The sequence below is a fragment of the Python bivittatus genome, unplaced genomic scaffold (genome assembly GCF_059951505.1).
Source record: "Python bivittatus isolate LINGU-HERP-01145 unplaced genomic scaffold, Pbiv_v1 ctg000080_np1212, whole genome shotgun sequence".
In the NCBI taxonomy this organism is placed as follows: domain Eukaryota; kingdom Metazoa; phylum Chordata; class Lepidosauria; order Squamata; family Pythonidae; genus Python; species Python bivittatus.
In genome coordinates, this window is record NW_028277035.1 from 11,539,737 (window position 1) to 11,564,771 (window position 25,035).

The 25,035-nt window shown below is 39.6% G+C and overlaps 2 protein-coding genes and 1 long non-coding RNA gene across 11 annotated transcripts in view; 2 read left to right on the forward strand and 1 right to left on the reverse strand.

Moving 5' to 3' along the window:
• The window catches only part of FOXK2 (forkhead box K2), a 53,068-nt gene extending 51,077 nt beyond the window's left edge, over positions 1-1,991 (reverse strand). The window contains exon 1 of the mRNA XM_088133507.1: positions 1,544-1,991. Within this exon, the coding sequence (XP_087989633.1) occupies positions 1,544-1,929 (386 nt within the window). The 5' untranslated portion in view covers positions 1,930-1,991. The remainder of the gene's footprint in view (positions 1-1,543) is intronic.
• Positions 1,731-5,644, forward strand: LOC148216621 (uncharacterized). The gene is made up of 3 exons (XR_015794702.1): positions 1,731-1,869; positions 2,428-2,484; positions 5,305-5,644. It is a non-coding gene; the product is annotated as an uncharacterized LOC148216621 (long non-coding RNA).
• Positions 5,645-12,933: 7,289 nt separating this feature from the next.
• The window catches only part of WIZ (WIZ zinc finger), a 75,143-nt gene continuing 63,041 nt past the window's right edge, over positions 12,934-25,035 (forward strand). For 5 of the 9 annotated variants that reach the window (XM_025168482.2, XM_025168483.2, XM_025168485.2 and 2 more), the window contains exons 1-2: positions 12,934-13,476; positions 22,751-23,207. In XM_025168482.2, coding sequence (XP_025024250.1) covers positions 22,832-23,207 — 376 coding nt within the window. In that variant the 5' untranslated portion in view covers positions 12,934-13,476; positions 22,751-22,831. Of the gene's footprint in view, positions 13,477-13,505; positions 13,641-22,750; positions 23,208-25,035 lie in introns of those variants that run through there. The other 4 variants (XM_025168481.2, XM_025168479.2, XM_088133509.1 and 1 more) reach the window with 4 other exon arrangements.

Below are 25,035 nucleotides of genomic sequence, written 5' to 3' on the forward strand. Positions count from 1 at the left end.
TTTTAAGAAGATATATGCTAACAAAACAGTGGGCAAATTATCCCAAAGCACCTTTGCAAAAAAAAAATCACAGTGCAGGAACATATTACCAATATTCCAACATCCTGCAGGTAAATGCATTTTATAATTGGATACTCTGTGATTTTTTTTCTTGCAGACAAGTAAAAGGTTTTCAAATTTGGAGTGGGTGAGGGAAGAAATTATCTACCATTAATAGATACATCATTCTGTGGAAAGTGATATATAATCATTTAATAGCATAAATAATAATGCAAAGACAATCATATAATAGTTTGTTTCATACCCTTATCATGGTACACACGATACACTCAAACAACAAAAGATTTTTGCACAAAATTCTGTCATCCATAAGGCACCAAGATTTAGTAGAGTTAGCTCAAAATAGCTACACAGGATAGTCCAAAAATCTCTAGACTCACAAGGAAAATTTTTCTCACAACTATCTAGTCAGAGTAATTCTGACAAATCTGAACAGTAGTTAAAGAAACATTTCAAGTTTCAACATTGGGAGCTCACCTATTCAAAATCTTGATTTTGCTTTTACATTACAGCACTATCCTTTATTGTAATAAGTTATGCTCTTTTTTTCCCAACTGTAGAATATGCAAGACAGTACAGTGGGAAACTCTACATTTCTGCCTATTAACTTGAAAAAAAAAATTAAAACAAGACGGAATATCTGACTTTCTAATAATGACTTCCCTGCAAACATTAGGAACATTATAAAAGTCAAGGCATTCAATTATACTGGTAATATGGCATTATAAACAGATACATCACTAAGCAACTTTAATAAGCAAGGCAATCTAGAAAGTACCAACATACTGTATTTGCAAAATGCCTTTTCTATTTTAAGACTAACAATCTACAAATATTTTCTAAGAGAATTCCTTCAAAAGCAGCCCTTTTCTAAGCCATCCTTTCCAACCTTTTTTGAAAATTAAACCCACAGTGTTTTAGCCACAAAATATACCCTCCGTATGGAGATACTTCTATGTTTAAAGACTGAAAGTACGTCTGCATTTTCTGTTGAAAACACCAGGCCTCATACACCACTCAAGAGTACGTGCATCATGTGCAGCCTGGAAGAAAACTCTTGCCCAAGTCCAGGTAATGAAAAAAGTATTTATCCATAACTGCAGCCATGACGCGAAACTAAGCTTTTAACCAAACAAGAGTTACTTCCAACAAAATGAACCGCTGTGGTCCCAGCGCTGGGCAAAACAGAGAGCAACCAAGCGCCATGTCTAGGCCAGCCTGAGCGAAGAAGCGGGGCTCATGTGCTGCTGCAGACACCCTTCAAGCCTCCTTGTGCGGGTGCTGCCGCGACCAGAACGAGGCTCCAGGGGTGGTGTCCTCCGGCTTTCGAGCCTCCGGAGAGGCTTGAAACGCCTGGGCTCGCCTCTCACGCCCCCTGACTAACACGCCGGGAAGGCGAGAGTGGCGACCGGCGGGCGAAGAGAAGGAGGTCTTCGCCGGAACGCGTGTCCCCTGGCAGTCCCTCCCTCCGCCTCACACTCACACGCGGGGCAGCTGCAGCGGTGGCGCCCCCCGGCGCTGGAACACTCCGTCCACGAAGACGCCGTTCTTGCCCAGGCAACGCAGATAGAAATCACCGCTGCCAGACGAAGCACCGGCGGCAACAGGCGAGGACTGGGTCCCGGTCCCGTCGCCGGTGATGGCTGAGGCGGGGCCGCTACTGCTGTTGGCAGGGGCCTGGGCCTGAGCGGGCGGGGCAGTGAAAATCTCGAGGTGCCGCCGGGAGATGAAACTGGAGTGGCCCATGCTTACGTCCACCGAGCCCTGCGAGGAGTTGCGGCCGATGGTTACTGAACGCTTTTTCATGAGGTATTCGAACTCGCGGCCCTCTAACCGGGCCACAGCCGCCGATGCCATCCCCGCCGCCATCTTGGCCGAGACAGCGCGCGGGACCGAATGGCCCCCCTCTGTTTCCCCCCCCGCGCGCGTGCGCGCCCTCCCCCCCCCGACTCCCCACACCGCCCGCCGGGTCGGCCCCAGACACCGACAGACACAGCAGCAGAGCGCTACCGTGCAACCCACACTCACGCTATCCCCTTCCACTAGACAGGCTGTCAGCTTAGCCAATGAGCTTGCTGCACGCTCCTTGGAGCTTTTCGTTATCCACCACTCACAAGCGTCACCGGGATCAACGCAAGGCAACAAGGTAGATTGTGCCGCACTGGAGACAGGCAGGCAACCAGATGGAATGAAAATACGGACTGGATCTATAATAATTTGCAGTGGGATGGGGGTAGAATAGGTTACTAATAGCAAAAACTTATTGCGGCAAGAACTAGCCTTCAAAAATGCTGGAAAACTCCATAAATGAACTTTAAGGAATTTAAAAGGTTCTTAATTTAATGCTGTCAGTTTATTCTTCTACAGATACACACACGTACCACCACATGACTGAGGCTACGAAGTAGATTCTCTGTTGCATAGGTAAGCAAAAAGAATCAACTCTCCCTATTTGCTTTTTCAGATCCTACTGAGTTTGTTCTATAATATTAGGGCGGACTGTACGGCAGCAGTAGCAATCATTTTCATATTGTACACCAGATTAAAGAGAAACATGCATATGCAAGTATTTCCTTATAACATTTAGCATTAATGTAAAAGGGGATACTAATTAATGCAAACGAAACACTTCTGAGCCTTTCTCAACTTACACTTGACTGCTTTAAATACACTCGCTGTTAATGTCACAGTTACTAAGGTACTTAAGCTGATCCATGAAGTTTTCTGCATTTTTAAGCTAAGAAATTTAACTGCATATACTGGTATACATAATCTTTTGTCACACTCACACTTTTTGTATGCAATTTACAAAATTTTTGCAGCATTTTAACCATCAACCCTTAACATACACTTTTAAATTTTTAATTACCTCTATATGGTATACACTTTTTATGCGCACCTATACCTATTCAAATGTATGCTTATATTTATGTGTCTTTCCAAAATATATATTATTTCTGAGACTAGGATGATAGTCCTAACGGTATGCACTGCTTCACCAAAATGACAGATTCTATTTGGCGGATCAAAGCAAATAATACTTTTGTACTGTTACATCAGCTTTTTCTTGATAGAGATTGCTTGCCCTCAGAATTAGCAGAAATAACAAGGATTATTTGTGCCTCAGTCCGCTAAGTGTTTTATTATAGCTCTCACTTTCCAACATATGAAATTAGCTCTGTATTAATTTGTTTTGCAGCAAAAAGGTCCCAGATTTCCTTGGCATTTACAGGTTGGTTTGAGAAAGATAACTGCATAAAATCCTGGAAATCCTCTTCTTAGACAGTAATAAGATAAATGGAACAATTACGTATGTTCCACTTTTTCAGTGACATTTAGCAAATGAGTTTGTTGAAGATCAGTGGCTAGCACTGTACACCAAATCTACTGTTTACTTCAAAACATTTGTATTTATGTATTTAAATTTACCACTTTTAATGGGTACACACCCAATATGCTTTTTAGAAATTTTAAACAAAAATTTCATTTAAAAACAAAAAAATCAAATCAGTGTAGGTTGGAAACAACAATATTAAATGTTTTAAAAGTGATAAATCTTTAGTCCAAGATGAATATGTCTTAGAAGCCTACAGCTGTGTTTATGTAATACACTTAATCAACTTTTTTCTATGTGAGCTGCCAAGAGTCATTTTGACTGCAGTGGCACAGAAATAGGTTTAATAAATAAATAAAGTAAAAACAAACTTTATTTTTTGGCTTCATGAGACATACTGGATTTTAAGGCTGCCACATAGGCGGAATTCACAAAATACGCTACAGTACACTAAAATATAATTAACTAGCTTATGGCTCAGTGTGTTGTATAAACTCAAATAATTAAAAAGATAGTACTGAAAATATTATAGTTGATTTCAAGAGAGTGCCTTGAAGCAGAAGCAGGAACCAAACTAGGGCAGACTCTATCCATGGTTTGCCTCAGATGGAGGAGGGATCTGCACAAGGACCTTTGATGTTAAAGGGCAGATTGATTTGTGTGGTGGAGAGAAGGGGAAGGTGGGGAGAAGATGGTCTGGTCCTTTGACTTGGTCAAATATATTTATTTTATGTTTATAGTCCACTATTCTTCTAAGAATACAAAAAAGGAAACATGGAAAGAATCTTCCCTCATTTATCCTCAGCAAAAAATCAGAGTCTAGTAGCACCTTTTCTGATTTTTTTTTTTTAAAGCAAAAGCTTTTGTGAACTTTGCCTTTTAAGTGGCTCTTTTTCTACAATATCTTCTCCTCACAACAACTCTATGATGTAAGCTGGGCTGAAAAATACCAGCTAACCCAAAGTCACAAGAGCTCTGTGGTCAAGTAGGAGAAGATGTTTCAAACAGGATAGAACTAACTGGATGCTGTGTATTTGTTCAGGATCAGTAAGATATATTTGTTATACCCCATCCCAGTTAATAAACTAGTTTCTGAATGTTATAGTGTTCAATTTAATAGTAGTGTTTAATATTAAACTTTAAAATTATGATAGAAGACTCATTTGTATATTATATACCATGTTTTCTATTAATGAAGACTTTAATTTTGATTTTAAAATTCCTGACATTTTACAGTGGATTGTCCTTAAGCAATTTATTTACTATAACTGACAACCAATGTTTGCTGTGCACCTCAAAGAAAAATATTTTATGTGATGGAAGAGGAAGGAGTCTATTTTAGAAAAAACAGATAGGGTTTCTTGAAAAATAACTGCCTACCTTTAGCAGTAGATTTGCTCTTTGTTTTAGACTACGGTTTTTTAAACTGTGTTCCATGGAACCCTAGACTTCTGCAATGACTTGATGGGGTTCAGTGAGAAATTGTACAGGAAAACAGAGATAAAGTTGACAAAGGTATGCAAGAGCCATTAGCAGATAAAAGAGACGGTAAATAACATCTCAGCCCTGAGGAAGGAGGGAGTGTCAGAGAAAGACTCAAGAAAATCATGCCTTGATTCTGTATGCTATAGAGGGGACACAGGGAAACTCTGGCAGAATCCTTCAAGATTCTGTTGTTATATCCTACAACAATAAAATGGAGTTCCAATACAGTAGTCATTGTGGAGTCTATTTTCTGACCAGGCCTACCTCAATGGGATGACAGGAACTAGCTCTGGGAATAGATATGTTTTTAACTATCACATTGTTCAGCCTGAAAAATTTTGAAAACTCCTGTTTTAGACCTTTGCCCTGGATTCTGGCAGAATGAAATTTCAGCTCAGAGTGGAATTATACCTTCTTTTTTACAGGTTCCCTTTTATCACTTTGGAAGAAAAGGAATGGGAATGTTCCAAAAGGCAATGATGTAATGTTGGCCCTTATCAACATGATTGGTAGTAATAATATTCAAGTAGCAGATGGATTTCAGTGGTGGTGATATTCTGCTAACTGTAAACAACGAGCATTGGGATACAGTACAGATGGAGCCCAGTAAAGTAGAATGCTGATGTGTGGGGTACTAGCAGTTTTCGTTATGGCTTTATGGTGTAATGTTTTTATTGTTCTTTTTTGAGCCATCCAGGATTATTGTACATAAGATGGGCAGCCATATAAGTCTTCTAAACAAATAAATAAATAAACATCCAATTATCTGTTTCCTTTATTAATATGCAGGGATTTATGCATCCTAAGACGCAAGTCTTTGTTGTACTTATTTACCGCCAAGCTTCCAGTAGACTGGAAGGAAATGAGCAAATATTAATATTTCTGATCTGTATGTACATAAGTTATAAAATTGTTAAGACAGCGGAGGTTCATTCTAAAAGCATTGCTGTGATAGAAGGCAGGGCAACTGTCTGAAATTCAAAATGTCACTTCATTATTTAATAAATTAAATTGCTGAATATGGCCAGAATAAGACCAGGAAAATATATTGCATACTATAGTACCAAAACAGTTATTCTGTTCTAGAATAACTTTTTCCTCCTAAGATATACACTGCAGTTCGGAGATTGGTGCTTTTACTAACAAGAATTCACAATAGAATATCAATGAACTCAAGTGAATGTACTAGTTCACTGAAGATATCTGAAGCCACATATTTTCTCTGAATTGAAGCAGAACACATTAAGTGCCATCATTCAATCAGGAGACACAATACAAAGTTTCTGGATAAAGTTAGTGTACAAAACAAACTGGAGTTTTTCAAGCTGCACAAAGGGAGGGGGTTGGGTTTTGGAGGGGAGGTGTACAATCACTGTACAGTTGCTGATGAAATGTTGCACATGGTCACATCTTCACCTGTTCCAGGATTTAGACTGTAATGATTGCTGGGGTACTGCATGTCACCAGAACTGCTACAATAAGTTGTTTATCACCAAGAAAATATATCCTTTCCCATCATATTTGTGATGGGAAATATTGTTGTATTGTGAAAGAAATATTGTCACAGGCACCTGCTGAACATGCTTTGCAAAAATGCCAATGTTTTAAAATAGGGGAGCCAATCTCACTCTGCTGAAGCATCACATAGAGGTATTGTGCTACAAGACCTAAATTTTGAATAAAATACAAGCTTTCTCCTTTTAAAAATATAGGATTTTAATTCATTGGGAATAGCCTTTTCCAAACAACATATTCAAACCTTTTGTAATAAAATATATGACAGTTTATAGGGGGGGTTTTCATAAAGTTCTGGACTAAATACCTAATTGTACACCTACCAATGCTGGCAAATTCCAATCCAGTCACTTGAAAAAATCCTTGCCTGTTATTGAGTCCAACACAAATGTCTGCAGTTGGTTTACAAACCATGCTACCCATAATGCTCTAGGCTGCTTATGGAGGTCATAACGTGCAGAGCAGTAATAGCCGATTAACAAAATTATATTGTTTTGGTGCGCTGAATAATAAACAGTAACGTATTTGGAGTATCGGGATACTACCTCCATTGTTTCATGTTCAGTCAGCATTTTAACAGAGGCCTGTTCCAGAAGGAATTAACAAGCCTCCATGCTGCAACAAGACATGTGCTTTTCAGATGACATCATCCTCCTCAGTGTCTGGGCAGTGACCTAGTCAGAGTGTTTGTAAATACAGAACAAGGCCCTGGGGGTGGGGTAAGCACATCAATTGCTTATCGAGAATAGAATAGTTAAATCAATGCACTGGAGTTTGCAGTTGTGAGGACACCTCTTTAAATTAGTAAATGTTTCAGAGAATAATAATAACAACGACCACGTCTGGCTGACTGTGTGATCAACCATAATAATAATAATAATAATGTAACTTGACCAAGGTCAGATTAGGAAACTGTCATCTTGAAAACCAGGTAATAGAAAATACTAGGTGAAACATCATGCTGTATTATTAATGTATAAATAGCCATGTAGGCTTTGATGTGAACGCAGTGATTTAAAAATACAATCTGTGTCTCATTTTAATTAGCCAATGTAAGGACAGAATAACCATTGATATTTTGACAGAAATTCCATGTATAATCAGGTTTTAAAGGTTAAAAAAATTACTTCCAAGTTGGTTTATTGAATTAAGACATTTAACAGCATATTATACATACATACCCCCAACAGCATTAACATTCTAATACAAATCAAACAAAACCTATTAGCAGGAAAAATTGTGTGCTCAAGTTAATTTTCATTTTCCATTCATATGACTAGTAATACCCACCAGTATGAACAGAATACAGATATACTGTATTCCTTAGCAGTATTATCTCCCCAAATATGGGAACTGAAGTACAGGGTCCAGTTTTCCTTTTCCACTGTAGCTTGCAGTGGAAAAACACTAAAAACACTAAGTACCAAAGTGCTGACAAATGAGGTTGCCCCAAGGAGCTGGTCTTGCAGCTACTGCTCAAAAAGCAGGTGGCAATTGTGGCCAGGAGGGATTTTGCGCAGGTTTGTCTTGTGCACCAGTTACAATCGCTAACACCCTAGTCACTTCATGACTGGACTATTGCAACTACCTGGCGCTGCCCTTTGAAGACCACCTGGAAAGTACAGCTGGTTCAAAATGCAGGGGCACAAGCAGCAACGGGTGCTTCTTGTTATGCCCATGTGTCATTGCTGCTCCACAGCTATGCATTGGCTACCAATTGGTTTCTGGGTGCAATTCAAGGTGCAAGTTGTTATCTGTAAAGCCCTTCATGGCATAGGGCTTTGTTATTTGAGGGAACACCTGTCTCCAGTTGTTTCTGCCTGTCTGGTACATTTGGGCAGAGTAGATGCACTCCAGGTCCTCTCATTTAAATGTTGTCATCTGTTGTGGGACCAAGGAAGTGTGCTACCTCTGTTGCAGCCCCTGCCCTCTGGAACGACATCCTGTAGGAGATACACATGGCTCCCACTGTCCAAGCGTTCTGGAAGTCCCTTAAGATCTTGCTCTGTTCCCAGGCTGGGGTTTAGGGTATCTGGGCAGCTCTGTCAAGTTTTTTTTTTCCCCCCGGATTGTTGGGAATGCTGATTTAGTTTGGGTAGTCATGTTGTTTTAGTTGTGAGCAGCAACCTCCCAGAGATTCGACTGGTTAGCCTGCCCTCTTGTACTGTTTTTCTGCATTGGTATATTCCTAAAGCTACTTTTTGCTTCTCCAGAAAGATAATCATACATGTCTGGCTGTCTTACTAGGGCATAGAGTAATTGGTCAGTTTAGACTGGGAAATTATAATTTGGTTGCAGGTCTACCTTTCAAATCAGATGTTAATCAACTCCCCAAATTCTGTTAAAATGTGCTGTATTGTGGGGAATGTGTAGCTCAATACATGTAGATGATCTCAGCATAATTTGTATGAATTTGCATCTTAGCGAACTTAGTTACTCTGTTGGTAGTTTTAGGGAAGTATTAACAGACCCCTCAATAGTCTAAGATATTCCAAGCCCTTCACATTAGGAGTTCCAATATATATTAAATATGTGGTTTAAATTTATTGTACTTTTACATATCATGGTATATCACTAGAACATACTAGTTACCTACCTAAAATATGTGGCCAGATTTGAGGTATGCTATTGCTGCTATGCTACTGTTCAGTATGGAATATACACTATATATATTTTACATAGTAATTCATTTTGTGATGTCAGTTGAAGCACAGATGGAACCTCTGATCCTTTCATCCTTGCTTTTGAGATGTTCAGTGGACTCATCCTTAATCATTTAAACTCATTTGGAATGAGTTGTTACATCAGAACAAATTATTCTGAAAACAGTCCCAAACATTGCACTTTCTCTTCAGATGACATCAAGGTAGGCATGTTGGTTGAGAGTATGAAAAGCAAAATAAAACAGGCATATTTCTGTTTCAGTACTATTGCTGATCTATAGACGTAACTGTCTTTGAGAAGTCACTTGGTGGCAGTATTACCGTGCTTACCCTTTCAAGGTTAAGCAAAGAGCTGTAGCTGCTGTACTAGCATTTGAATGTAGGTGATCGATCGACTATATGATCAAGCATTTATCATGCGGTTCGTTTAACTTCCTGTTTCTCAGCTTCCTGTCTTTCACTTTTTATAAATAGTATACACATATTAAATCAGGATAGCGTCTGTTCTTACCGGTTGTTGTATTATTGGTGTATCCCAAAGCACTGCCACTTGTCACTATCACCCATTATGCAGGGTTTGTTTGGACTATGATTCTCGACATTTAAGATCTTTTAATTATATTAATGTTTTAGGGGTACAACTTTCACCAACTAAAAAGCAGTCCTTAGTTCTCCTGTTGTAGATGGGTTTCTATTGTCCACTACTTGTCTTGCCCCTACTAATGTTCTTCTGTACTTAGACCTACGCAGAAAAAGACCCTGAAAACGGCAGTTAAAACATTATCAGTCACCTCACTGGTACTGTATAACGTATTGGCAGTTATTGTGATGGTGTAATTCAGTAGTTTTGATTCCATGTTTTGATCATATATGAAATTATAAGTTTCTCATGTTGAAAATCTTAACACTTCTGTCCTCTGGTTCTATATTGCCAATATTCTTATCATAAAATACTTGGCTCTGTATTAGGCCATACTTCCTTTTTTGATTTACAATCAAGAGTTTCTGTGATTTTCATACTGTTGCATGTTTTTATCTAAATAAAGTATAATTTTACAAATGGAAAAAGAGCAAGATAGTTTGCATTATGTCAGACAGTAGTTTACTGGGATAAAAGTGTTATCCTCTGAAACCTTATACTGTATTGGATGGCATAAGGAAATGCATAGTTTTATACACATCTATTCAGATTTCCCATTGAATTCAAGGGAATACAGGATTTGAACCTCCCTCTATCAGTAATCTGATTTTTAATAATCAAACTATTTTATTATTTTAACCAAGCATGTACATATTACTTCTCTGTAAAGACTAAAGTCCCTTTCTCAAACAATTAAAGTTCCTTCCTTATGCAATTAAAGATGGAGATTTGGGGGGGAAATCAAACTTTCTGAAAACAGAAGTTTGCATGCAAAAGGTATCTACTCTTCTCCCCAGACTCTCCACAGTAGATTTGGGGAGAGGGGGGGACTACAGAGGATCATCCCTTCCGTATACTCAGATGAAAGTGATTCTGTCAGCAGAACAAGTTAATTAGATTCTACTTTTATATATCACTTAAAGATGGAGCTTCTCTTATACATAAGAAAATTCCAAATTATTTTTTTCAATCTTACTTTGTTTAAAAGAGGATTTGAATTATTTTCAAATTCCAGAGAGGTACCCATATTACTTTGTTGCAGCAAAAGGAAAAATAAGAGTATTGTGGCATCCTATGGAGTAAAAATTAACTATAATTTATTACTTGTATTTTTAAAAATTCCAATGATTAAATAAAAAATTATATTTATTTTAAGATAATACATTTTTGATAAATAGATTTTACAGGCCTTGAAAATTGTGTACTTTATTAATTTATATTTTACACAGATTCCATGTAATATACATGTGCACACACAAAAAGGTAGGCAGAGAAGAGAGGGAAAAATATTCACAGAGGGAAAACCAAAGCCTTAAGCCTTCATTGGTGGCCTAAAGGTTGTTAGGCACCTAAAATATTATTAATATGATGAAGAAAGCTTAGATATCTGGTAAGTTACTCAAAAACCACTGGACACACCTCTTGTACTATGCTGGTTAAAAAGATTGGAGATAGCTGTCCTGCAAGAATCTTATTTGATTCACATAGCCACTAGCTAATGATGTTTGATGAGATATTTAACGAAACACACATTTTGACAAGGCTACAGAATTTGTAAAATATATTAGGCACCCACTTTAAACTGCATTCCTTTCCTTTCCTGGTAAACTAAGAGGAATATTTCTTCCTCTTGTGGTGAGGTATTATATATTATATATATATGATATCTATCACATATAACCTTTAGGGGCATATTTGCTTTTCCTCATGGACAGTTTTCATTGCAGGTTCATCTCTTCTGAAGCTAAGATGGCGGAATGGTAGGAGATATGGAACAAGGGTATGCTAATGATGTACTATATACAGGTATGCAGAAATAACCTTGACAAATATGTGCAGGAGCCCTTAACGTACAACAAAAGACAACTCTGCCTTGATTCTGTTTGGTATAAAAGGGGGTAAAAAAAAAAATCTGACAGGCCTTTAAGATTCTTTATTTATATACCCTTCAACGATAAAGTAATAAGGGATTCTTCTAATCCTTAAAGTGTCTATTTCCTGACCTGGCTTATTTTGAAGGACTGACATGATAAAACATGTTAAGTTCATCATATTTGCTAAAATTTAATAAAGTTTAGCCACAGAGCTTCATCTCTCCTCCAAAGAGTTCAAAATAAGTGTCTTTCTTCTTCCTCTCATTTTATCTAAAAAATACATATTTATTAAACTGAATTGGTGAGTTTGCCAGAGTTCTTTTAATGATCTATTTAATATTTAATATATTTAATATAGATTAACTCTAATTAAATGAAATGGGCTAGGTGGATACAAGGCTGGAATCATGTAAGGGCTGAATGAGAGAAGAAAGCCAATGTTTAACTATACTGGTTATTTTACTATTGAATGCAGTCTCTTAGTGGCAGCTGCAGTTTGCCTCAAGTTTGGATTTTGAAAACCAAAGTTGCAAACCTACATGTACACATTATAGAGTAACCTCCAGTTTACGCCATAATGTATACAGATTTACACTGAAATGTACTTATTGAGATCTACATATAGGCATGCACTGAATTGGGCTGCACAGTCTATCTTCTACATCATTTCATGTGGTGGAATCATTTGAAACAAAAGCCGAAAGCAGAGAGGGGAGGTAACTTCAATGTTTCTGGGGGAAAAAAAAATCCAAAACCTTCCAACCCCTTCGGAAAGCTCGTAATCCCGTTAGCCGTGAGAAGAAAAGGCCTTTCTTCACCATTATCATGGCTTGGCTGGCTGGTATGCAGAGCGGGTTGCAAGTCCTGCCTGAATGACTTCTTGAACATATGTACTTATGCTGGGGAAAGGAAAGCACGGGGGTGCGTCAATCACCGTCTCACACCGTGTGCACTGCTCCTGCAGACGGCTTCCTCGAGGTGATCGCTCCTCTCAGGCTGACTAGCCTTCTGAAAACACGCACGTGTCGGTAGCCGACAGTTCTCTCTGCATGTCCTTTCTGGCCCGATTCTGGGATCTTCAGCGGTGCCCTCGGTTCCAGAGAGGCGCGCGCTAGAGCAGCGCTGAGGTCAGGCGGAGTAAGTATCCACGAAACGAACTTCCCGCTTCCTGACTTCTTTCGCTCAGCAAAGATTTGCGCCACGAGTAAATATAAGGCAGGCTGGAGGTTTCGCTCACGCAAAGCGACTGCGTCGCCCAGGTTTGCAGGCGGAGTAGCCCGGACACCTGTCCGGTTCCCTCCCTCCCGATTACCATCTGCCTTTGCATACAACGTCGCTCCGCCCCAGCCTGCTTTTCCGGGGACAGGGGGCGCCTTGCAGAGAAGCCACGTTGCCGCCGCTAGGAGCATAAGCTTGCTTCCCGCGGGCCCCTCGCGACACCGGATCGCTCGCTAAGATCCGGCCCCAGGCCTCCCGCAGAATGGAGCCCGAGGCCCTTACCTTGCCCCGGCCCGTGACGTCACCCGCGAGCCAGAGGGGAGCGTCTCGCTCTGCCTCTCCCAACATGGCGCTGCGGCCGTCGTGTTGCTATAGACGCTCTGTGCTTGCGACTCTAAGGAAGAGGGGTGGAGTGGCGCTCGGATCAGCCCAGGCAGCTGGGCTGGCCGGGTAGGGAGGAGAGGAAAAGGGGGAGTTCGTGGGACGGAGCGGGAGGGGGATTTAAAGGAGCCATGTCCCCGGCGCGACGGCCTCGGCTGCTGCTGCTGCTGCTACTGGAGAGGCCGGAGCCGGGCGGGGGACCGAAGAGGAAGGGACAGCAGCAGTTCTGCCTGAGCGGAGCAAGCGAGCCAACCCAGCCCTGAGCGCCCAGGGGGTGGCGGAGGCGTCGGCCCCCGGCACAGGATGGTGAGTGTGGCCCGGGAGGCAGAGCGGAACCGGGAAGAGGGACCTGGCCGGAGGGGATGGAGCCAGGAGGGAGCGAGGAGGCGGTGCTTCGAGGGGGGACAAGTGACAGGGAGGCGAGAGTATGCCCGTAAAACCAGTCCTGCTGTCAGGGAGGTGAGTGGCAGGTAGGCCACGGGCGGGGTGGCGGGTCCGGCTCCTTTTGCCCGGGGCGCGAGAAGGGGGTGGAGGGGTCCTGCTGGTACATTCACATGAGGTAAATGACAGGTCCCGTGGACGCTAGACGGGGACAGCAGAGGAGCAGGAAGAGTCAGGGAGGAGGCTGGGAGGACACTCCAGACAGGACAGGTGCAGGGGAAGGGGAAGGGTGAGGGTGGCCCTGCAGGGACTTAGCAGTTCATGGCTGAGTGTTGGACCCTTGAACATAGCCATTGGCAGTAAGATTTGGAGGGTGGTGATAAAAGAAGTGTGTGCATGTGTGTGTCGAGGTTCTTCATGGATGGAGTAAATTCAGGTTCCTCTTGGACAGAAGGAGCATAAGATCATCCAAGTGGGTGAAATAAATTGCCCTGGATGGGGGATCATTTCTATGGTGACTACTCCTTGGCAAAGTTCTTGTGAAATTTGAAGTTATTGCATCTGAAAGGGATGAGTGTCAACTAGCTCAAAACAATTGAATGGCTTCTCTGTTCTGGATAATGGACATGGTTTGTGGTTGATAATGGGCATGGCCTGTGTAAAATGTATTTCCTTAAGATTGCAGTCCTGTACCCAATTAGGTGGAAGTACTCCGGTGAACTCAGTGGGAACTGCTTCTTAGTAAGAATGTGTAGAATTACTCTTTTAAGGTTCCCCTCACTGATACTGGCTGTTCATTTGGCATGGTCTTTAGTTCAGGCAGTTTACTAGAGTCTTACCTGAATAGCTAATCAGTGAATCAATTAGTACAGTGCCTAAGGCCACAGTCTTAAACCTACTTACTTGGAAGAAAGTACATTTGAAAACATAGGGATATATTTGAATCCTCAGGCATGGATTCTTTATTGTGGACTCCTTGACTCTAGAACCTGTAGGAAATATTTTCTGTTCAAGTTCTTATACAACATTCATAGTATCCAAATCCTGCTTATATTTGGGGAAAAAAAAAACAGCATATGTCATAGCTTGAAACCTGAGTTTTCTGATGCGGAGCTGGTGCTGTCCACTGGGAAGTATCTAACAGGGTGCTGAAAGGTGACCTAGAACAAGTAGTGTCAAAAATGTGCTGAGGTGGATCTTAACTGATGATCAGTGAGGGTAAAGGCTCTGTTTAGTGATGGACAACTGTCATTAAACTTATCACTGTTTCAAGGAGGAAAGAGAGGGTATTGTTAAATTTAGGCACCAGTGATGTTAGGGATAGGGTTATGAGAGGCCATGTATATCTTTTATAATCCCTTTTCTACTGTCTTCACTTAGAGGTTCTTCCAATTATTATTCTACAATTGTCTTGCCAGTTCACAAAATTTTAATGGAATTTAAGTAAATCTGGCTTCTATATAAAATCCTTATATTATTTCCCTTCCTTCTTTCTTAATACAAAACACACAAACTGTAAGAAAGGGAAAAATGGAATAAGGGCATTGGTAATGGTAAGAGCTATCCAACAGGATGTATCCTTAGCTACATACTGTATAACAAGCAGTTTTATAGTTTTGCTTCAAAGAACTACTTTACTGAGTGTTTCACTGCTGTTTCCTGGATTTTAGGAAATGTTACAAAATGCAGGATTCAAAGGAGACACTTACCACATTTGATTACATTATGTACATTGACAGTCCATCCTTAGTGTTTTAGTGACACGGTAACTTCAGATATATTGTAGCAACAATAATAAAGAAGCTTGTGATTCTTTAAAAACTTAATAGCATGTTTATGTCAAGTACAGTCAACATTACATCAGTTGTACATGTATATTTTTGTTCATTTAAGCAGTTAATACATCAACCATATCTATAGAATGTTTATCCAGTAGATTCAACAGACACAGTCTCAGAACTTCCTTAATCCTGAAGTCTTAATACCAACCATAACATTTTATGGGTCATCCTATAAATAAAGATTTGCTATAATATTCTCAATAGTATTATGTGAAGAAGAGCTTTGGAGATCCAAATCTCTCTTACTCCTTGCCCTTCAACTAACTATAGCCTTAGACTGAATGTGAGGTTCAAAATTTAAAAATGAAATACACATTTAACTAAAGTACCAGATTTCATTGGAAGTAACTTTCATATCTGCAATGGAGCAAAGAAGATTAAAATAACTAAGAAGAATTTTGTATTGTGGGAGAAGCCGTGGCTTGGGATTAGATCCTTGAGGGAAGGGTTTCTCCCATCCCAAAATATCCCTGGATTTTAAACTCAACTTGGGAGGGCCCTCTGCGGGATAGTTTGGTAATCAGAAATGAGCACCTGGTAATTCAAGAATGAGCTTTATTATATAACAGTGAAGGGAGTTAAGGAATTCTTTCCTAAATATGCTTTCCTGTAACTATGTTATTTCTGCTGCAATGATTTAACACTGTCATAATTGCTGGGTTGAGTATATTGTGCTTTTAATTGTTGTAAACTAATTTACTATTTTTTAATACTGAGGATAACAATCAGAGTTGAGTCAGAACACAGTGATTCTACTGTTCACACAGAGCAATTGCTACTTGCCTTAAGTAAGTTGCCATATGGCTGGTTAAGAGAAATCCTTTTTGCCTTCTAGTAGTATTTGGCTATGGCTGGTGTGGGTCTTCCGGGCTGGGTGGCCGTGGTCTTGACGTCTTCAAGACTTCAAGACCACGGCCACACAGCCCGGAAGACCCACACCAGCCATCGTATGCTGGCCGTGAAAGCCTTCGACAATACAGTATTTGGCTATGTTTGTCACTTTATTGAATTCTTCATCTTAAGGTGCTATTGAAATTAATGTAGTAATGGGAATTCTATTAACTAATAATTGAAAATTGATAAGTGTGTATGTATATATCTCCCAGGAATTAACTAAAAAGGAAAGTATCTTACATTAGTGAGAGCTATTTGATGTAGCAGTTAAGGCACTAGGCTAAAAACTGAGAGATCATGAGTTCTAGTTCTACCTTAGTCATCAAGGTAGCTGGGTAACTGTGGGCCAGTTACACACTCTCAGCCATAGGAAGAAGGCAAGGGCAAACCACTTCCAAAATTCTTGCCAAGAAAATTGCAGGGGCTAGTCCAGGCAGTAACCAGGAGTCAATATTGACTCAAAAGAACAAAAAACAACAACAAAAGAACAATGTTATATTAAACATAAAATACTTGTTTTCAGCTTATTTGCTCAGGCAGGTGTTGATTAAATTTGTATTGGTTATTTCAAAGCTTGTGGTTACAGCCAGAAGAATGAATGCATTTGTCTTTTATTAAGTAGCTATTAACACATTTTTGAATTCTTCCATTACATTCATCTTTATAATAATAATGGCAATTGGTTTACAATTAAAATAATTGTCTGATTTTCAAACACAGTGCTTCATCTGTTGGCTGATGGTAAGTATATTATTTCACATCTACAGGAAAATAATAAATATGTGGAAATGTTTCTGTAAGCATATAGGCAGCACATACCCTAAGTGGTATTAGTGGAAGAAACAAAAGAAGGATGGTTATACCAAATTTCCCTTTCTGGAAATCATTGCCAATCAGGAGATCAGAGACAAGGGCTTCTGAAAAGTTATGACCTATCTTTGCTAATAATCACTCACTTCCCTGCTTCACTCACAGCGGGGAAAATATTTGTTGAAAACATTTCTTGGCAGTTCTTTTCCTCACTTCTCTTTGTTATCTCTGTCAGTCCTTTCTTCGCCTTCTATATTGTTGAAATTCAGATTGTAAGTTCTTTAGGACTGAGACCTGGCCTGACTGCTCTATTACTTTTTAAAATATGAATAGCATTTTATACATGTCAAACTCTTGCACAGATTTTTCTCTTTCAATTGCAAAATTCTGATATATCAACAAATACGTAGAGGAATATATGACAATCTACTAAGAGGAAGTTATATCTGTATAACTTTGCTGTAAGTTCTGGAAGCAGAAATACAATTTTCTTCCTCTTCACTGCAGTTTTATGTACACTTCTCTAAGAGTAAATATAATGGCACAATTTCAGAATAAACAAGCATAAATATTGGTTTTATTTAAACAGCAATGATCATCTTACAATTCCAGTATTTTGTGTGGATTATTTTGAAAACTGTCCAAATAAGGTTATTCAAACTATAATATTTTTAATTGGTTTTGCACTATGTTAATACATAAAAGTGATTTGTTTGGTTTTTGCTTAGTGTGTTGTGTGAATCCAGCTATTATAGTTTATTTAAGAAAACATGGCTTAGCAGAATGTGTAAATCCAGCCTTAATATGCGGACTGCTGTGGGTTTGGGAAATTACGTTAATAATGCCATTCTGTTTTTGCATGTGTATTTTTCATTACACGAGAAGCAAATGATAGGGTTTCTGTCTCACATTTTTGGATTTGCCCCTGTAAAAGGGTACTGTGGAATAACAAATTGTGGTGCCTGCTTTTTAACAGCTGCTACCTGAGATAAATTAATTACTCAGCACTTGCCAGAATAATTTCCTTCATGAGCAAGTGTGCCTTTCTTGTCAAAGATGTACTGCAAGGGAATCCTGGCAGAGTATCAATCCACCATGTTCAGTATGCTGTGCGTAATAAGGTTTATCAAAAGTTGGTGGCTTGTCTTACTTAGTTCTTTGACACAAAGGCCCCAGTGGAAGAATGCTGGAGTTAGGTTAGGGCAAAGATGTTAAAAACTAAATAATAGTTCACCATCATTTTGATGAGTACTGCCTTTCTGATGCAGCATCTTTGCAAACTTAAACAACATTTATAAGGTCAATTCAGGCACCTGCCACAGCATAACAGATTGTAAGGAGGCATGCTAGAGAGACTGTTGACCTTTGGGTGGGGGGGTCAATGTGTCATTCAAGAACAGCTTGTTTAGAAGAAAAGTACAAGTATGACATCCTGAGGAAACTGTTTGTGAGGTAGTTGTCTTCTGTTTTTACTCACATGCCATGTATGCATATTTAGACAGCCATAGCCTTGTTTAACTTCACTTATGGACATCTACCTCCTCCTAGTGGTAACTGTATTTGTTGTTTTTCTGCTGACATTGGTTTTGGAATGAAATAACCATGTTTTCCTTGACTCCAAATGAATTGTCTGGATCTTGCTGTTTAAGGGAACAATCTGACTCCAGTAGAACCAGCTCCTATTGTCAATAGAGGTGACAATATGTATTGTCAATCTCTCTGTTACTATATTGTTTAATAGCAATTTGGTCATCCAAATGTGGTGTTATACAATAGATAGCACACATAGTTTACCTAGTCTGCTAAACGGTGGCTTAATTAATATGACATCCCAGACCAGATCAATTGTGGCTAAGCAGAACACCTTAATCACAATTTGCATCCAACTTGTTTTAAAAGTTATTTACTGGAACCGTGATTCAAAATGTTATCTGGCCTCTGGACATAGAACTGGAAGGCAGGAGTAATCAAATGGAGCCCCTCTATCTCTAGTATGTCTGCAGTTCCCAACAATATTGTCACCTCCATGAGTATGAAATGTGGATAGCCCCTGTGTGGAGGACACTCAGTCATGTGTGGGGATTCTCTCTGATTAGGCCATTGTACAGTTTTTCTCTTTTGAACATTTAGGGGGAGAAAAACTGGAAACCAGGAATTTGTCCTTTTGTCTGGTTCAAGCTAACCATGACTTTGTATATCATGCACATGGGCTCGTAAAATGGTCTACGACTAATATATTTGCCTTTAATTAATTTGCCTGTTTTCATTTTTTATAACCAAATCACTGCAGGCTGTAGCTTAATACTTCATATATAATTCAAAGAAAAAAGTAGATATTATGAAACCTGAGAGAAAAAAAAGTTGTACTTAAAATTCTAGATTATAATGCTATGTATCATATTTTAAAGTATGATCTCAATGGCTAGAATGCTGGGTTTGCTTCTGTTGGTGAAAGTGCCCCATTAGTGGACTTCTTATGTTGATAGAAGAGTAGAAGCATTTTTTTCTCTCTTCTTTTTGTAACTTCCTGCACACAAACACACATAGGGAATTCCTGGCTTGGAAATGGTACTTAAGAAAAAATATGTTGAATGGTAGATTACAAATTGAATATGAGCCAGAAGAGTGATATGGCTGCAAACAAGGTAAATGCAATTTTAATCTGTATCCATAGGAATAGGGTGGACCAGTTGGAGGCCAGTTCTTCTGCTTTCCAACCAGCCAAATTGGGAAGAGACTTGCTGCAACTAGGTATGCTTGAAAATCAAAGGGATGGCCTAAGCCTTAGTCCATTCTATCCTGGCAGTGAGAAGGTAGGGAAAGCCAACAAAAGAGAAGAGATTAGTAGAGCCTGGGATAGGAAATTGGAGGGTTGACTCAATGAGGGGGAATCAGTCTTACAGAATGCAAGAAGAGGAAGAGATGTATGTCTATATACAGTATGTATGATTAAGGAGTGGGATGCATGGTTATTTGTATGACAGAGGAAGAGAATGTATATGTGTAATGTCTTGGAAACAGAAAGATAGTGACTAGTGATAATGTGGCTGGGAGAGGACTGGCTTAGAATGGAGTCAGTCCTGTGGTTTATAAACTATTGTTAATGGCTTAGTTATGTGAACATAGCCAATTGTCATTTATGTAGGAAATCATGATGAAACTATGATGTGAACCAAGTCTGTCTCCCTTTATTTATTATTGAGCATGATTGTGAGAGAGTAATTATATTTGCAATGTGGAGTTTGCTGATTTTTGTATTTGAAAGGAAATAATTTCAAAGTTATTCTTGTACAGTGGTACCTCGGGATACGAACGCCTCTACTAACGGACGTTTCGGGTTACGACCAGCTTTGGCAGGAAAAATTTACCTCGGGTTATGAACTCGCCTCTAGTTACGAACCGGATCCGCGGCCGTTTTCCCTGCTGCCACGCGGTCGTGGCTTCCTGTGGGCGAGGTCGCGGTAGCAAGGAGACGTTTGGTGAGGCTTGTGGTGTGTTTTGCGGTGTTTTGCGAAGGTTTTTGCTGTGCGTGTCAGCATGGCCCCAAAGAAAATGCAGAGCAGGCTTGGCGGGAGTAAGGCTCTGAAGAGAAAATTGCCTCGGGTTGCGACCAAATTCGGGTGGAGGGAGGAACAGATTAACCGGATTTACATTGAACCCTATGGGAAACTTTACCTCGACTTGAGACCAACTCGAGTTGCAACCAGAGTCACGGAACGGATTAAGTTCGTATCCCGAGGTACCACTGTATTTAAGAAAATTATTTTTAGAATATTTTTTTAGAGATAATTTTAGGAAATTGGCTAACCTTTTTGAGAACTGGTGCAGGAAACTTGAGATTAAAATAATGTGCTTGTATTTTAATTTTACCTGCTTTCCTTTCTAAAAATGAATATTTTGTTTCAGTACTAAATTTATTATTAGCCACAGTTCATGGCAGGCATTTTGTGATAGTACCCAGCCATACATCCTCAAAAATTCAGTGGGTTCACAGGCCAAAAAGGTTGGAGACTCTTGTGTAAGACATCTTGTAATTCCAAATTATATATAGACATGGATTTTTTACTAAAAAAAAAGTTACTTATGTGTAATCTTAGCCATTTTTAATTTACTTTGAAAGAAGAATTTATACAGGAAGAAATTATGTCACATAGGCAGTTAGTGTATTTGGGCAAAAAGATAATAGAAGTCATAGCAAAACTACATGAAGGTCATATAGTCAGCAAGATTGCTCAAGGTATCTCCTGCCATGTAGGGACTGGCAGATGGTTACTGGAGTTCTGACATCCTGAGTATAGAATGCCTTTCCTAAAGAAGCTTGTCTGGTAGTTATTTTGTGGTCCCTTTGGTGTCAGGTGGTAAACCTAATTCTCTGAAGCCCTTCAAGAAGTCTTTTAAAATTGAGTTAAAGAACTTTTAAAATCACCAGTATTCCCCCCCCCCCCCCCGTGGTTCTGTTTTCTTTTTGCTGATTTATGTTGTAGTAAGTGCTGTATATAAATAAATAAATAGTAAAGAATTAATCCCTTTGATGTTTAATTGGTTTTGAATTTGATAGACAAATAGATTGAAATGTTAAAATATGCATAACATAGTATTTGAGAATTGTCAGTTTTATACTGGTTTCACTGCCATAATTTATCCTCATCTGTGTAATTCAGTAAATTCAATATAAATCCTGTGTGTAGGTAGTTAGAAAACTGTAGTGTTTTCCTTTTCGGAAATGCATTTTATGGAACTGTACATAGATTGCAATTGTATATTTCATACTTATATAACACGGCTGAATGGAATGCTGATTGTTCTGTATCTGTAATAAAGATTGCTCGTAAGTTTTAGTGACCAAGAGGTAAGAGCTTCCTGCATAGTATCACTCCTGTTTGAGAGTGTTATGATAGCTAGCGCTTTTGTTTTTCTATTTCCCCTTCCCATACAGACAACTATCTTTTTGTGGATCATTTTATTTTGTTCTTTGTGCATGTCATATCAGCTTTATATTATACTTTTATTTCAGAATGTGACTTGAAGAATTATCCTGCAATACATAAAATGCAGCTGAGACATGCTTTTCACTAATTATATGTTTTAAAATACTGTTTTATTCACTATGGAGAGTCTTTGTGACCAATGTGTTACAAGTCAAGTTGAAAGCACTCTAACATTGTACAACTCTAACAGACTCTAGTCTGCGGAATATGTATGTCATATCCTTGTCTTCTGCAGTACATATTAAAGTGGTTTTTCTCAAATATGCCCCCCCCCCAAATGGGGCAGTATGGATGCTAGCTTGATGCTTGAAATCGCAGACTTTCTTGGTTTACTCCAGCCATATTTCAATTTCCTTCTGCAGCCTGTGATACCCCTGTTGCAGATTGGCATCTATGAGTTAAACTGTCTTACAGACAAAACAAGGCTGTAAATAAAACATGTTTGACTTTCTGTATATTATTCAATTCTATTGAACAAAATTGCTTTGTTCTACTCCAGAAACTATCTCTGCCCCTAGATAAAAGGCATTTGTTCTGAATCACATAATGAATATTTGTAATAGGTACATTAAATCTCAATCAACATATCTGAAAAAGGACTTGTGTGAAATTCATCCTTCTAAATAATTCTAAACATGAGACATTATGATACCTTTTTTATTATAGGTTGTCTGGCAGTAATTGTTGCAAATCCACCAAAGCCTTGATGTTTGGTTTGTGAAATTGACACAGCGGAATCCACAAGGAATGGAGAAATCGGTTTCCACTGCTTTATCAGAACAGCAGAAAGAGCGTGAGGATGATCAAGAAAAAGCTGTGCCAATGACCCTTGTGTCAAACAAAGAGGATCTTATTGCCCTTGAGTATCCCCAAGGTGAAGCGAGAATACCTGCTTTTTTTAAAGATGCAAAAACATCTCTTGAGAGTACAGCTTTGTTGGGGGCATCGAAGGAAGGGGGGATTGATCTCAAAGAGGCTGTCCCAAATTCTTCAGAGAAACTAGAAGCAATGAATAGAGAGGGGAAAGTGACTGAGATGTGTAGTCATAAAGAGGGTACCAATTTGTTATCCCTGTTCATTCATCAAGATTCAGATGCTGCTTTGGAAGACTGTGAAGCCACAGGTAAGTCTAGTTGCTACATAATGGCAGGCTCCATAAGGCTTTATTTCTTGTTCCATAGTTAAGCCAGAGTCCAGATAGGACACTGAGATGAAAATGAAAGAATTGTCAAGTCAAGAACAAAATCAGAGAAAGGTCCAAATGTGATTTTTCTGCTGTGGATAATTGATTCAAGGCTGGAAATGTGTAAAGTGACTGTAGTATGTTTATTTAAGATATACAGGAACAGGATAAAAAAATATATCCTAGTATTTGGAAGTGTGGTCGTTTTTGTTAATACCTTTGGCAGATGGGGTTGACTAAGCTTTTTCAACCTAGGGACAACCCTTTCTCTTTGTACCCTTTTGGGGGGCCAAAAATACACAGATGTGATGGCACTGATGTGAGTGGGGTCTAATATTTTGGACTCTCTTTCATTTGGCGGAATTAAGGGGCAGAACTGATGCCTTAAATCTCACAAAGTCTTGTAGAAGGAAGTCTGCAAAAGATGCAGTGTGCTCTACCTTTGGGATGGAGGGCTAATCTGGGAGTGTTTTTACCTAGCAGTCTTAGAACTACTAATTAAAAGACATTGTCCATACCAATAGAAGAGAATATATATAGCTCAGGATTGAACTGTGGAGTCCTTGGGGTTTTCTGAGCTTGGTTGTTTTCTTGCAAACGTTTCGTTACCCGGCTGGGTAACATCTTCAGTGCTACAGTGGGGCAAAAAAGTATTTAGTCAGCCACCAATTGTGCAAGTTCTCCCACTTAAAAAGATGAGAGAGGCCTGTAATTTTCATCATAGGTATACCTCAACTATGAGAGACAAAATGAGAAAAAAAATCCAGAAAATCACATTGTCTGATTTTTAAAGAATTTATTTGCAAATCATGGTGGAAAATAAGTATTTGGTCACCTACAAACAAGCAAGATGTCTGGCTCTCACAGACTTGTAACTACTTCTTTAAGAGGCTCCTCTGTCCTCCACTCGTTACCTGTAGTAATGGCACCTGTTTGACCTTGTTATCAGTATAGAAGACACCTGTCCACAACCTCAAACAGTCACACTCCAAACTCCACTATGGCCAAGACCAAAGAGCTGTCGAAGGACACCAGAAACAAAATTGTAGACCTGCACCAGGCTGGGAAGACTGAATCTGCAATAGGCAAGCAGCTTGGTGTGAAGAAATCAACTGTGGGAGCAATAATTAGAAAATGGAAGACATACAAGACCACTGATAATCTCCCTCGATCTGGGGCTCCATGCAAGATCTCACCCCGTGGGGTCAAAATGATCACAAGAATGGTGAGCAAAAATCCCAGAACCACACGGGGGGACCTAGTGAATGACCTGCAGAGAGCTGGGACCAAAGTAACAAAGGCTACCATCAGTAACACACTACGCCGCCAGGGACTCAAATCCTGCAGTGCCAGACGTGTCCCCCTGCTTAAGCCAGTACATGTCCGGGCCCGTCTGAAGTTTGCTAGAGAGCATTTGGATGATCCAGAAGAGGATTGGGAGAATGTCATATGGTCAGATGAAACCAAAGTAGAACGTTTTGGTCTAAACCCAACTCGTCGTGTTTGGAGGAGAGAGAATGCTGAGTTGCATCCAAAGAACACCATACCTACTGTGAAGCATGGGGGTGGAAACATCATGCTTTGGGGCTGTTTTTCTGCAAAGGGACCAGGACGACTGATCCGTGTAAAGGAAAGAATGAATGGGGCCATGTATGGTGAGATTTTGAGTGAACACCTCCTTCCATCAGCAAGGGCATTGAAGATGAAACATGGCTGGGTCTTTCAGCATGACAATGATCCCAAACACACTGCCCAGGCAACAAAGGAG